The sequence below is a fragment of the Epargyreus clarus genome, unplaced genomic scaffold, assembly GCF_041222505.1.
Source record: "Epargyreus clarus isolate Ecla_fem2 unplaced genomic scaffold, WU_Ecla_fem_2.2 ptg000023l, whole genome shotgun sequence".
Classification (NCBI taxonomy): Eukaryota; Metazoa; Arthropoda; class Insecta; order Lepidoptera; family Hesperiidae; genus Epargyreus; species Epargyreus clarus.
Genome location: NW_027332230.1, coordinates 15214480 through 15230528, shown reverse-complemented (window position 1 = coordinate 15230528; position 16049 = coordinate 15214480). Strand labels below are relative to the sequence as shown.

Sequence of the window (16049 nt, the reverse complement as noted above, 5' to 3'; positions counted from 1 at the left end):
ATAAGCTGCAGATACAATCATTTTGAAGAATAAGTATAAAACAACCATCGAACTTCACAATAGTGCTACATTTACTTTCATGGAAATCAATTGCTAACCCCACGTGGATTAGGAGTTTTATCTGTAATTTACAGTTCATTCAGTCGAGTTTATTTGCCTTTTATTGAGTTTTCATGCTTTGCGTAACTCTGTTATACCACAATCCTATTTTGTATAATATTAGAATAGGAGACGCGTAGGCAGTCCACCTGATGTTAAGTAAGTACCGCCTACTCATGGACATCTGTATTCGGTCCCAGATAAAATTAGATTCCTACCTGAGGTTGGCCACAGACGCGCAGCCTATCCCGAGGACTAAGTTGGAATGCCTCAGAAAAGTATGTCTCACTTATTACCACACCCTTTGAACCAGAATACATCAGCGCTTAACATTGTTGTTATTAGACAAAAATAGGTGTAGCGGTGATGCCGCTTTAATCGAACCACATAGAATCCTATCACCTTCAAACTTATTACTCAAACCAGAAATTATGAATTTTACAAGACTCAATTAACTGAATAAAATACAGTACTCACTAGATCCACTCGGCACCCACTTGATCCCAATCCACCAGAAGCTGAACATGGTGGAGTGATGGTACACGTGTAAGAAGGTCAGCTGCTCGTCCTTCTTCCTCAGGATGAAGAAGAACGTGTCGCAGAATTCTAGCAGCTTCGAGAAATAGTACCACCATACGGCGTCGGCTATCTGGAACACAAATTATATGTTTTTAAATCTATTTATTTAAAAATGAATGTTTGTCTATATGTCCCTTATAGAATCATAATATTTTTCTATACGTTCCTTATAGAATCGTAGACTATGCATTTGATCATGTGATGATCTTTCTCGCAACGTTGTTGTGCATGAGCCCACGAAGGTTACTGAGTTGGTACGACCAATTTTCACAGATGACGCCACTGTCATTCCAATGAGGGTACAATTTTTCAGTCATATGTATGTCATGTTATTTTATTTAAAACGCGGGCGAAGCCATGGGCTCCACTAGTCTTTTATATATTTTTTTTATTTTTTAAAGATATAAATACATTCTATTACAATTCTCGTAGGTCTCACATTGAAATTATGTGTTAAGAATATTGACACTCAAAGAAAAAGTAATAAACCCTCCGTAATCGTCAAAAGGCTTTTCATTCGTCCGTTTAGTGGACAATTAACTGACTTTATTCATAGCAAAATATTTTATTATAGATGAAAAATCTCTCTTAGATAGATATGTAGATTTCTTCGCAATATTTCCATACATCGTAAAATAATGTAATCCTTACTAATATTATAAATCCGAAAGTAACTCTGTCTGTCTGTCTGTCTGGTTGTCTCTTCTTCACGCCTAAACCACTGAACCAATTTTGATGAAATTTTGTACAAAGATAGTCTGAGAGCCGAGAAAAGACATAGGATAGTTTTTATCCCGGAAATCCCACGGGAACTAAGGATGGCGATCTAAGGTCGATTAATCGGAGAATCGATCTTTTGGACCAAAAAAACGATTATTTTAATCGATATTAGCAAGGATTTAATCGTAAACTATGCATTTGATCAAGTGATGATCTTTAGCAAAGTGGTTGTCCATGAGCCCACAAAGGTTTCAGAGTTGGTACGACCAATTTTCGCCAGATGGTGCCACTGTCATTCCCATGAAGGTACGAATTTTCAGTTTTACGTATGTTAGTATGTCATATTATTTTCTTTTAAACGCGAGCGAAGCCGCGGGCAAAAACTAGTCTTATATATAAAATTCTCGTGTGACAATGTTAGTTATCGTACTCCTCCGAAACGGCTTCACCGATTTTCGCCAAATTTTATTTGCATATTCAGTAGGTCTGTGAATCGGCTACTATAATACTCCTAAGTGATAAGGGTTGTTCACCCTTAACGTTTTCTTATTTATAAGGCAACACAACGTTTGCCGGGTCAGCTAGTAATATTATATTTTTTACAGACAGACAGGTAGATACACATGTTTTAACTTTGACATAGGAAACCTTAATAAGTATAACTAATCATGTACGCATATCACTGGGTTATTACTGTTACTAATATTAAGAACAAAAAAATAACTTAAACTTAAATATACACTTCAACAGAAAGAGATACACCATATTTCTTTCAAGTTTATTCTGGGACATCTCTCTCTACACAGATTGAGGGTAAAAAATACAACTATATTTTTAAATGTACGTACGATTTGTTTAATGTGTGTAATAACGAGTGTTAGAATGAGTTTATTTCTACATCCACATTTAATTAGTCAGATATTTATATGAATATTTGATTAATAATTGGTCCGGCAGCGCACTTAAGACCTACATAATGAGTATGCATCATAATAATTATGTTACTTTAATATTTTAAAAAGAAATAGTTATCAATTATGATAAGTTAAAGGTGGTAGAACCCTTTTTGGTTCGACTCCGGCAGCACCACCGCCACACCAATTTATGTCTAATAATAATAAGCGCTGCTGTGTTCTGGTTTGAAGGCTGTGTTAAAGGAGACATACTTTTCCGTTGTTTCAGCTTAGTTTTCAGGGGTAGCGGCGCATCTTTGGCCGATCTCAGGTAGGAATATCTAATCCTATCTGGGGTTGATTACAGATGTTCATGGGCGGCAGTAGCCATACACCATCAGGTGAACTGCATGCCCGTCTGCTACTATTATAAAAAAAAAATTACCTGCATCTCATCCGGATCATATTTCTGTCGACAAGGTTCACATATATAACTGTACCGGAGTCTAAACGAGGCGGTTAGAAGTCTTATTGCTATGTACGCGTTTAAAGCAGCCATGGCCAGGTTGTAGGGCACCAGTAACCAGGTCAGTTTGAACGGCTGCCGATTCTTCATCAACTTGGGGCCAATCCATACTATGAATAAGTATAAAATAGTATAAAATACTGTAGGTGCTGGCGAGTCGACTAGCGGCCAACCTTCTGTCCTTTTATCTGTAACAAAGAAAAAAGATAATTAGTATATTATAAGGGAATAGTTTAAAAAAAACACAAGATAATAGCTAATCAAAGTCTAATTACGAAAAGTAAGAAATTGTAATACTGGTTTAATATATACATTTTTATTAGATAATATTATTTTGAAGTCGCTGCTAAACATAATTATTATTACAAAGAAATTAAGAAAAATATCTCGAGGCTTGTATTACAAATTACAATGTATTACAACCTCACTGTACCCCTACCAGGAGTTTTTACGTTTCGACAAAAATGACTGTTTTGGTATTTGTTTACGTATTTGCCCATACAAATTCCAATCAGCGCCCCTAGCGGATTGTTTCCGAAGTATAGTGTCGGAACACGAGTTACAAAAACGGTTTTTTTACAATAATTACGTTACGTTTGAGACATAAACAGCCGTCAAATCGCGATTTGGCATTATGAGTTGCTTATTTGACAATTATCAATCCGTAAAATACGTCATGACATTTACATTAACGGACAACCGAGTTGTCAGTCAGCGGACTTTTCGCCGTGTTTTGTGTTTTGCTCATTTTGTTTGAAAATGTTTGCCGCTAAATACCATTTTGCTGGGAAGATGATTGAGCAGCAGGAGGAAGCAGACCATCGGGCGAGGCAGCGGCTATATTTAAAGAAACGGGGCAACGTATCTCGTGTCTCGGAGAAGAAGTTCATCCAGTTGTACCGGCTCTCAAAGAGGGGGTTTACCTATTTGTGCACAGTATTAAGGGAAAATACTGATTTAAGGAAATCACAAAGGGTGTCGCTGGAGACTAAGGTAAGAATTTGTTTTCTATAGATACCTAATAGTTACTTGTCGTACAATACAATGTACAAAATTGTTATATTTCTAGGTTCTTAGCGCTTTACTATTCTACGCCAATGGCGATTACCAGCGTGTCATTGGCGAGGCTAATTATTTACCTGTCGCAAGAGACGATTAGCGGGTACGTGCAAGAGGTCACGGAGGCATTAAATCACCCTCATGTGACAAAAAATTTATAAAATTTCCATGTTTGCCTGAAGATAGACAGCGTACCACACAAAAGTCAGTATTTAACAATTTATTTATACCATCTACATTTTAGGGATACATGTAATTTTAATTTGAATAACCTTTTGAATTACTTTTAGTTTCTACAACAAGTATGGCTTCCCGGGTGTCTTAGGAAGCATTGATGGCTCCCATTTCAAAATAAAAAAACCCAAAAGGAACGAGGAACACCTTTATTTCTGTAGGAAACATTATCACTCCATTAATGTGCAAGTAGTAAGTATAGGCATTAATATGAAATTTATATAGCAAGTGACTAAATTGAAACATACAAGTTTTTGTTTTGCCAGGTTTCGGATCATGAGGGCAGAATATTATATGTCAATCCCAAATTTGGTGGAGCAAGTCATGATGCCTTCATATGGAATAATAGCACCATTAACACATTTATGCAATCTTTACACCGGAATGGCGAATCGGTTTGGCTTTTAGGTAAAGCGATATATGTTAATAAGTAGGTCAGGTTTCAGTTATTATGCTTATTAATAATTTCGATTCCATTAATTTTTACAGGTGACTCTGCGTACCCTCAAAGACCATGGCTCATGACGCCCTACATAAACCCAACACCACATTCTTCTCAAGAATCATTTAATGCAATACACAGCAAGACAAGAGTCATAGTTGAAAATACATTTGGACGACTCAAAAACAGATGGAGATGTCTGCATAAAGACAGAGTATTGCACTACAAGCCAGACAAATGTGCAAAAATCATTGTTGCATGTTCAGTGTTACATAATATTGCACTAGACTTTAAAGACTTCCTGTCTGATGAAGAAATACTTGGTAGTTGTTAAATTCCTTGTAATATATATATTTTTTGTATGAAATCAATTTTAATTTTTAAAAGGTACATAATAAAATATTTTGTTTTCAGAAACTCCAGTCATTGCTGTGCCTTCATTGGATCCACAGCAGGCAGAAGATGACATGCTGTTCCTGGGTCGCCAGATACGCGACAGGCTGGCTACCAGGCTACACGCAGCAACCACATAGTTTTTTTTTTACTTATTCTTCTTTCTCCTACATATAGATAAGATACCTTCCGAAGCAGTGGTAGAATAAAAAAGTATGAACTGCAACCCGGCACTTTCATTTCCAACCTTATCATCATTATTGCTTTGTAAGACATTAGTTTTATACAATAGGTGCTATAATATGTAATAAATACTCATTTTTTAAAAATGCATAGGAATGTAGAATATTAATAAAAATACGGTTCTCTCGTAACTATATATATATTTATTAAAGATTTTTTAATTTGAAAAAACACAATTGTTAAAGTTTTTTTAAAGGAAATAATGTTATAATAACATTAATAGAAACGTTAACCAAATTTATATATATAAAATTCAAACACTACAATTTTCTGTGGCCGTCAGAATGGCCGGTCATTACCCATATTATAACATCGAAATAATTACTAAATTACTATTTCGATGTCTAAACGCCTGTATGATGTAGTTTAAAAACGAATTATGTATTTAATTTCGTATTTGTTCATTTAATTTAACAGGCGTTTAGACATCAATATATTTATCCTCGCTGCGCTCGGGCGCTAACTTCACGCCGTGCAGATAAAAGGCAACTAAGTCACAAGTATTGTATACTATTTTATAGCTCGTGTGACATAAACCCGCTTATACTTGTCAATTCATATGAAAAAATATGATAATTATTTTCAAAGAAAAGATAACTTATAAATGATTGAAATTAAAACTATGAATTAAAAAAAAACAACAAAAAAAGTGACAGCCAAAACCATTGAAATTTAATATAATAATGATAATAATATAAATGATAATACGATGCCTTCTCGTTCAAACAGTTTTTTCTTTTATTATTTTTGACAGTTACAAACTTCGCAATGAAACTTTGTATTTGAATTTTTTTTTTAAGGCGGCAACATAAACCTTTTAGTCCAAATATTTATTTAAAGTGTTATATTGTTTTTTATATTAAAATATTCATTTTTAAATTATTTAAATTTGCAAATGTGTTTTTGTAAATATTTGTTATATAATTAATCAATAATATTTTGGCATAATGTTCATATAATGTGGTACAACATTTGACGCGGTACAAGAAATACTCAAAACATAAAATTAAATGTCTAAATTGACAGAATGGCGCTTTATGTTTTGTCTCACTTTTTTGCGAACATTTGAGGGAGACAAAAAGTTCAAGGTCACTTGAGCACTTACTTTTGTTATGTTTACTCAGTGGTGCGTTTTTGACAAATCATTCTACTGAATCTAACGGAACAGAAGAATGGATTGAGCATACATAACGTAAACATTTGCGTTGTTTTGAAAACTCCTGGTAGGGGTACTGATCTACGATATTAAACCATTTCATTTAATCACATAGAATATTGGCAAATCAGATGAGAATTTGTCACAAATAGTTTTCTACTCAATATCGCAAACGAGCATTCATTTCACCTGATGGGATGTTGCCACTAACTCTCATGACTGAGATTTCTATACAGGAATAAAGTTCTATCTTTGACCTAGTTTTAATAACCCTCATAAGATGTCTCTGTTATCTCACCTTTCAAACTAGAAAACAGCAGCGCTTTTTACTGGTAATTAGGCATAAATGTGTGTGGCGGTGGTACCACCGGAATCGAACTACATAAGATTCTACTACCTACATAACCTCTAGGCATTTTAATTACCTACACTTTTCACTGTCATAATTACAGCAATTACCTCAATCTCGCTTTATTAGTAGTCGGAATAATTTCCAGACGTCTGGGTAAAATTAAATAAAACTTTATGAAATATCTTGTTACAATGAATAACAGAATAACATTTTCATTGTTGATTGCGAATAAAAGTGGCTTTTGATTTTTAATAATAAAAAGCGCTACCAATTAAAAAGCTATTGTAGATTTTATATCGCTTACAACGTCTTTAAAGCCGAAGCTAAGTGGTCTAGCGGGTTATTATTTATATTTTCTGTTATTTGAGGACAAAACAGCGCTTTATTGTCAGAAGTTAAAGTGATAAATATTTTATTTTTCAATCCAAAAAAAATATCAAAATGGTTAAAACATAAAATCTATTTCATTCTTGAATCGTCAACAGATCTTCTATGTCCTGTTACACGATATGTTCGACATAAAATAAGACGATTGTACGACCACTACTACGAGTTCTATATTACTACTAGACATGTTTTTCTTCATAACATTACCCAAAGGGCGAATCTATTGGTAAAAAAATAATTAAGTTTTAACAACTTCGAATAGTCTTTACGACAATATTGCATATATTGTAGTTAAATATGTCCACAATAGATCAACCCGACAGTTTTACCGTTCGCCGACTCAGACCCAGTCATGCTGTTCACACTTCAATGACACAAGTTGCCGACATTTTTACCGAGTCGTTCTAATAGGAACAGTATTAATTATCAATAGATATCTGGCATACTTAGCATCTGTATAAAACTGTGGACTTAATGTGAAATGGCGTATACAAGATGCATACCTACTTTACTTCCTCGTATCATTATCTGTTAAATATGATTTAAACTTTCTCAAAACAATATAAAATGTTCGTAAGTATATCATAGTTTGCAAGTATATCATAGTTTGCAACTTCGAGCGAAACTACAGATTTACTTTTATTTTTGTCAACTTTGTACTTTATACTTTACAATACTTACATTGTCGAAGATACTGCACAAGTTATTTCTTATCTCTTAGTAGTTTTAAAGTTGCTTTTATTTTTCAACAAAAATAAGTTTCCACACTTTAAGCAATATTATAGACAACAGAGCTCATTACGGGCTACATTTGGATACAGTAAAACCATTTTTGTATTAACCACGATGATTTAAGATTCAGTCTAGAATAGTGAGAAGACTCTTATTAATTGTTCCAGCATTCCATTATTTCGGTAACAATAGTGAATTAGTGCTATAGCTGAAAGTGCTATTAGCAAATATTCAACGAATATTATAGACTCGAGAAGCCGCTTGTTCTAAAGTGATCAATTAAGAGGAGCAACGACCAAATAATGTAATAAAATGATTGTGAATGCTAATGAACTCTTCTCTGATATAAAATAGTTATTTTGGTGGATAGTTATAAGATTATTAGATAGAAATTTCTCTTTCATTATGTCATCGTGTATTTATGTACACGATTTAATCAATGTATTAATTGCATTATAAGAAATTTAATAAGTCGTGAATGCTGATGGCTTAATGGCTAAAACTTGGCCTCTCGATCGAAAGAAAGTGCGTGCGTGAGATTGAAATCTTACTTTACTATTTATTACAAATTAACACTTATTTAATCGGTGAAGGAAACTTCAAAAATTAACCTCCACTCCTGAAAACAAATTGATTTACAGAATCTGGCATAATTTCTAAGTTATATTAATCCAATGCTTGTAGACATCACGCCAGTAGGCACATTAGCAAAATCCTTAAACGTTTTGTCCTCGTCCGCGACTAATCCTACGCAAATCCGGGCGCATAACAAATAGCAAGTCATTTGCACGTGTGTATCTGGCTTTAAACATCGTTAGGCAGGTCTTTCATACTAGCGCGATGTTGACGGTTTACGGCATCCGCTGAAACGGAGCGGGCGTCTGCTCCGTACAGCCTGCAACACACCGCGGGCGTGTGTCCTGTACACCTCGCGATGATTGATAGCGCTTAACTGATTTAGAAAAACGGTATACGAACGGGCGCCCGCCACGTAAGAACGCACCGTGAGCTAGCCGTCCGCCGCGCCTGCATGTCACTGATTAAATTATTTTTTTAAACAAACTTTTTTAAACAAATTACGTTTGCTGCTCTCGGAGGCTCCAAAAAAAGATTTACTTTAGAACTAATTTAATTATACTAAAATTACAATAAAACTCTTATATCTAAGCCTAATGATTCCTATCGAAGTTGGAATGCACATTTTAATGTTGCAATATTTAAAGAAAACATTAATTGGTAATTGCCAAATTGCTAATCTGCAATAAATCTAGGTCTAAAGTCAGTGACTCACCAATACACGTGTTGGTAGCGTCACTGATCCTCTTAGGGCTGCTATACGTAATTCGCACCAGATTTAGAGTGTGCAATTTAAGTTGAAGAAATTTTATTTCACAAAAGTAGGCTGAGTCAATTCATTATGAATTGTTAAGTGCGGTAGATGTACACAAATAATCATCGCCATTAGTTGCAGACGTAAATTAATCAATAAGCCAGCGGCTCAAAAACGCTAGTATGAACGACTTGCAAGACATTAAGGCAGTTGGATCGATGTGATTTGAGAATACTCACCTTTGAACAAAGTTTTGTTCAAAGTTCGTTGTACCTATTATTTATGGGGGAATATATTTCATGTAATGATATACAGCTTAAGAATTATACCAAAATTCTGTTAGAATTGTGAGAATTCCGTTGGTAATAGAACTATCTCTTGAGAAATTCGTCACTTATTTTATTTTATCATTGAATTTATCATATTGGGACCGAGGATCAATTCCCAGGCACGCACCTCTGAATTTTTAATGTTATGTGCGCATTAGAAATTATCACTTGCTTTAATGGTGACGGAAGAAATCTTAAGGAAACTTGCAAGCCTCCGAGTTAAAAAAGTTCTCAAGGGTACACATTTCACACCTTTGAGAACATTTTTAGAGAAGTTACTAATCCACACTTGGTCATCGCGGTGCACTATTAGCCCTCTACACTCTGAAAAGAGACCTGTAGCACTACCATGAGTTTACAAAAGTATTACTCGCTAGCGACTGCGTAAAATAAATGTATGAAAAATTGTACAGCGCCTCTGGTGGTTACTCGTAGAAGTAAAATCCGTAGTGGCGTAACTCGATACGTAAAAAACCTATCGAAATCAAATCGCTAGCGAATGTCATTATGATCTATTGCCATACAAATCCATAGATATACGTCAGTAGGATAATATATCTATGGTCCCATGAGTCATTAATTTGACAGAGGTTGCTAAGAAATACCGTAACGATAGTAGTTATGTTATTCACTAGCAAAATGACAATAGTTTTCTATTTACAATTTCTATAGTGCGTTTCTATGCCAACTCATGGTAGTGCTACTGTACCCTTACCATGAGTTTTTACGTTTTGACAAATATGACTGTTTTGGTATTTGTTCACGTATTGGCCCATACGATTTCCTAGTTCTGACACAAACCGCCAGGGGCGCTGATTGGAAATTGCATGGGCAAATACGTAAACAAATACCAAAACAGTCATATTTGTCAAAACGTAAAAACTCATGGTAAGGGTACTGTGCCCAACAGTGTGACAGTAATGGGTTGACGACGACTATTGTGCTTAGCATTATTTTTTTAAACATTGCAAGTATTAATCATATGCTTAAATTATAAGCATGTAGCTATATAATAACTTTACAGGCACATTTCACGGCAACTTTAACACGACTATATAATTTTTGTACTAACTATTAGTGTCTGGGAAATTAACTAGGTATTTAAGTTTAATGTTTTATGTCTCATTAAACAGACTTTGTAATTTAACCAGCAATAAAAATCATGGGAATTATGTGCAACTTTATTGCTTCAAATTTGCATATACACGTGTATGTACGGAACATGGTAAAAATTAAAAAAATAATTATCACTTATTTTCTTACTTTTTCAGTAGCGGAACAGACTATAAAATGTAATAATTTTATCTTACCTATAGATTTTATTTCGAGCAAAATATTATAATCATACCTATAGAGATCTTTCTTGCGTACCAAAATCTAAGAAGACATTTCTTCCGATAGAATAAGAAATATTTTTAATACAATTATTTTTCGATTAAGCAATACGGATTTGCCTTGTCGCACAAGTGTTATGACTGTACCTATATCAAGTTGGGCCTATTGTCACGAAATAGACATATTTTCGTAACGATTTCCTTGTAATATTAGATTATGTCTTTGAGTTTATTATTCTTTATCAATGGAGTGGAAAATCGTATCATCCTCGGACGATTTTTGTCCCATTGTTCGGCATGGGTCTCGCTTTAAAGTGAAAATGGTTATGGGCGTAAAGTACTTCAAACAGAGGGATCTTTTTTGTTTTTCGTCAACTTTCAGTGACTATTTCGGACACAGCCCTCTGTGTAAGAAAAAAAAATTATTCCTAATTTTTGTCTCCCTAACAACCAACCAAACGTTTGTTAAGAATTACTTTGTAGGTTTCATCAAAATGTTGTTGCATTCACAAATAATACGCACTAAACACAGAAAAAAAAAACAAGCGTATAGTTCCTTTTTTAATCGTAAGAAAATAAAAGGTGCGCTCTGGGATTTCTATCCAAAACTTCAATTTGATTTCAAACGAGACTATCCCTGAAGAATTAGACTAATTCATTGTTAAACCTAAATAAATTGATAGACATAATATTTTACAAGGCCGAGCAAAAATCTAGCTTGTTTTTGGCGCGTCATTAAGAGAAAAAGTAAATGTTTTCCTTACATTTAGACATCCCATAACATTAGAAAACCCTGTAATATTCCGAAGAAAGAGAATACAAAGTTATTTCTCAAAACATCTGGTGTGGTTCAGAGTTGGTTGGGTTGGTTGGTTGGTTAGTGGCGCAATTTAATGTACGCTTAAATCCCTTAGTATCCTGTATGTCCGTTCACATTAGGCCCGTTTGACCTAACTTTCTCTACCACTGTTCTTGCCGTTCACATTATAATGCCAATCCTCCTACGAGTCCAGCCTAATGGGAACAAAGCCCGCTCTAATCACTTAGTGTGAACATCTCTTAAGTGAACAGTAAAACTGTCGAGTCGTGATGCAAAACTGGCGTATATTTCATGAAACAGTCAACAAGAATAAAATGTTATAGAGCCCTTTAAATAAAGACATTACTTAGTAACTGTTTTCCTTGTCATCATCCCGAATATCGTGTGTGGGAAGTTCTTAGAACAAACTTATATTAAGTACCTACCAGATAGTGATAGAGTCCACAGATAATAGTCGTAAGTGTCCTTCAAGACGCTTTGTGTGGAGTTCACGATTGTCGTCGCCATGTTGATTCACGCCTGAAACAATGAAAGATTTTATTACGATAAATATCGCGTAATATGCCTTTGTTGTACATATGTTTTATGGGCGCCTGGTCGTTTGAACAGTAAAACGGGAGTAATGTGGTCGTTTCTATTTAACATTTTCAAAAAGATTAGCGTTGTTTTTGCTTTTGCTAATCATTTTTAGTGCCACTGTTAGGCACGGGTCTCTTTTATGTAAAATTGGAGACGACTCGCATACTCTATACTGCCTGAATGAAGGCAGGAGTTAGTTATCAACCCAAGGATTCTACCCGGTTTTCTAACCATCCATTAGAATAAGATTGTCTTTCCACTAGAAATGTGCGCGTTGCAAAGCTTTGGATGTGTGTAAAATCCATAAACGGGATTGCATGTTTTCATTCAGCAAATATTCATAAAATTAAAATCTAGTGCCATTTGTGGATTTGATACACATTTATAGCCTACCACACCACTGTACATCGCTGGTGGAAAGGCGTCTTAACAGCCCGGAAAGGCTGCTCACTGCCTATTTATATGTACCACGCTAAATCGCAGCAACAAAAATGGGAAAACGGATACGTGTGAATGACATCGCAACAGCTTCTTGTAGTAACTATAAAAACATGTCTCTGCGAGTGTTTCCGGTCGCTCACGCGCAGTGCAATTAGTATTTGTCACCCACACTATCTGTTTGGATGGCAAAATTAGTACGAATAGAAGTATGCTTTTCACATAAAATGCCCGCCCACGCTGTTATCGTCGTGTTGTGACTATAGTTTGTGTGCTACATGTGAATAATCTTAATGTGCCTACCAAAGCACGGAAACGCACATGAAACTTAGCCACAACCGTTAACGTTTTCAACCCCCGGCGCCCGATGTTACCAACTTTGTACATCACTCAGGTCCGGATTTAGATGTCTGGAACCCTCGGGCAACAAAAGAGTCGTAGCCCCCAATTATTTTCTGAATAAAACGATCAATTTTTTGCTTCAAATCTTTCAAAAATTAATTGTCAACATTTTTTTCCAACAGTGTGCAACAATGTGCACTTATGTGAAAGTTTTATCGATAAGAAACAGAAAAAATACTATAATAAAAATAATCTGAAAATTGCTAGCCAGTTAAAATTTTACATTTTCTCCATTGTGGGGCTCCTATCTTGTGGAGGCCCTTGTCTTGGGATACCCTGGGGTAGTAGCCCTGCTGGCCTTCTTCAAATGCCGCCCTGACATCAGTTCAATACAAACTATTGCGCTACGATGCACTTCAAACTTAAAGCAAACAATAGCTTGAACTGACTTATGAACTTTGTAATACCATATTTAATATCTTAAATGTTTGTTTAACCGTGATCTTGAGAGTTTCTTGTACTCCTAAAGCTTGTACATACAGAGGGAGTCTAGACGAATTAATTTTATGGCAAAGAAAGCGAGTAGAATGAAAGGAAGTTCATCTACCCATCTCAGTCACTTTTTAATTAAAAGATTTATTTCTAACATCTGGTTCGGACGTAAGAATTATATGCGTTTAAACGATATTCATATATTTTTTTAAATGTACAAGTTATTCGAAAATTAATAAAAATAATGAATGAAAGTCTCGTGTACAATTCGGATTTTATTGTAGATCAAAATTTTAAAACTGCAAAATATTTCGACCTTACTTATTCAAAGTTATTACAATAAAAATACAGTTGTCGTCGTCAACCCATCACAGTCCCACTACTGTGAAACGGATCTTCTCTCATAGTGAGAGGTGAATTCACACACCTTAGTAAGAACTCTCAGACAATTAATTCTCTTGACGATATTATACTTCACCATTTAAGGTTTAATTAATAATCCGCACATTATCTTTAAAATCGATTGGTTTGAACTGGGATTCGAAGCTCGATCCCCTCAATTGAGGGGCCGAGTTTCAAACCATTAGCCTACCACTATTAAAAAACACAATAAATAATTAAAATTATGTAATTATCCTTTGTATACTAAATTTCTATTAAAATTAATTCAAAAGCGATCTCAAAAAATGTCACATTCTTACGTGGGACGTGCAACTTCGCTTGATTGATGAGTGAACTTTGGAAGACTTTCAATTTGCAAAAAGCTTTGAGCAATTTGCGTTTAAATGTTTCCTTTTAAACGATAATGGTCGTTTATTAAGCACTTGACTTATTGTTTTCGGATGAGATGTTTTATCGTAGTCCAAAAATCTAATTAACAGATTAACTTTAGGTAGAACTTTTGGCCTGTTTGAACCCGATTTAATTTCTATGGATTGTAAAGCGTTGCATTTTGTTTCTTATGTAAGTAGCATTATATTTTAACTAGTGTAAGCAGTTAGGAAGCAGAAAAGGTTAAAGGTGGAAGTGTTATTCGTAAGACTGGCTTATATATGAGGTGTCCATCTTACTTTTTCCTAGATTCAGGTAGCAGCATCACCGCAAAATTGATTGTATCTTATAACATCAGTACAAAGGTTTTGAGCTCTGGTTTAAACAGTTTAGTAAAGTCAGCATACTAGTAATAGGTGTTTCATCTTAATCAAGTAATATGATCTATCGTTGCTAAGACCCGTATTGGAGCGATAAAATATATCTTCATAGAATAAAAATGATTTTTGTAAAGGATAATACTGAAAACCTTTTAACTATGTTGATTTTCCGGATTTTCGCTCCACAGAATACTATAGTAAGAGTACATTTACTTGAGAAACAGGCTGCTCTTACTTTAAATATATCTCAGACACGTTTATTCAAATAAAAAAGAACACGCCATATTCATTAATAAAGGTCCATTTAAAACAACATCAGTAGAAACTTCATGTGAGCATCCCATTATGTTAGAACATTATTTGTAAAACCTTTGTCCTAAGGCATGTCTTTTTTAAAGATTAATGACGACACCTATACACTGATAAAACAATGAATGAATAATGACATCCATTGGATGCCCTCACGTCATGACCAGGAGGCTTGGATGCGACACACCCTTTGATTGATGGGTAAATACACTTAAGGGAAGTTATTAATATACAACTGTCCACCTTCAACGTTAAACAAACACCAAAACCTACTTTACTTTTTATCGAAATTATGGCTTGTTAAAAGGGATGTCCTGGTTTGAAATTTGTATTCACCTGGCAATAACCGATGATTTCTCAAAAGTGTGAATCGTCGTCAACCTATTACTTTCCTATTGCTGGGCACGGGCCTCCTCTCAGGAAGGGAAGGATTAGGCCATAGTCCACTGAGCTGGCCAAGTGCGTATTGGTAGACTTCATTTGCTTTTCAGGTTTCCTTACGATGTTTTCCTTCGTCGTTAAAGGAAGTTATAATTAATTTTTAATACACACAAAATCAGAATTAGAAAAATCTGTGATGAATACCTGAGATTTGAACCCGGGATCCTTTGATCTAGACGCCGAGTTTCAACCAGCAGGCCACTGAGAAATAATTATCAATGGAAAATATCGCGAAGAAACTTACAAACCGCGAAAAGTTATCTAAGATGTGTCAATTTTTTCAGTCTGCACTTGGTCAGCGTATTGAACTAAATCCCTCGCCTTTGATAGGAAACCTGTCTCCAGTAGTAAAACGGTAATAGATTGATGATAGCATATTATTGCACGGTTTTTAAGATTCCGCATCAGTAATAAACCTTATAAGATCGATTGTGTGCAGACAATGATTGATCGCTTACAGAAAGGAAGAGGAATCGAACAAACACCAGGTGATATGATTCTCAGATTTATTTTTTCAAGGAAATAATACTATTTTTAGATGATAATTTCGAGGGCTCTTTATCGGTTTTGGAAATAGAGATGGCAAATTCATTTTTGCATATCTTATGGTAAGTGCCGTATTTTATAATAATTTCAACAAAATCAGCTCTAAATAGGATTAAATTCCTA

At 34.8% G+C, this 16049-nt stretch overlaps 1 protein-coding gene across 1 annotated transcript in view; it reads right to left on the bottom strand.

Annotated features, from left to right (window-relative positions):
- LOC140751625 (very long chain fatty acid elongase 4) overlaps nucleotides 1–16049 on the bottom strand; it is a 33316-nt gene that overhangs the window by 5234 nt on the left and 12033 nt on the right. The window contains exons 2-4 of the mRNA XM_073085593.1: nucleotides 12054–12147; nucleotides 2737–3005; nucleotides 577–748 (exon numbers count right to left, since the gene is read on the bottom strand). Coding sequence (XP_072941694.1) covers nucleotides 577–748; nucleotides 2737–3005; nucleotides 12054–12135 — 523 coding nt within the window. The 5' untranslated portion in view covers nucleotides 12136–12147. The remainder of the gene's footprint in view (nucleotides 1–576; nucleotides 749–2736; nucleotides 3006–12053; nucleotides 12148–16049) is intronic.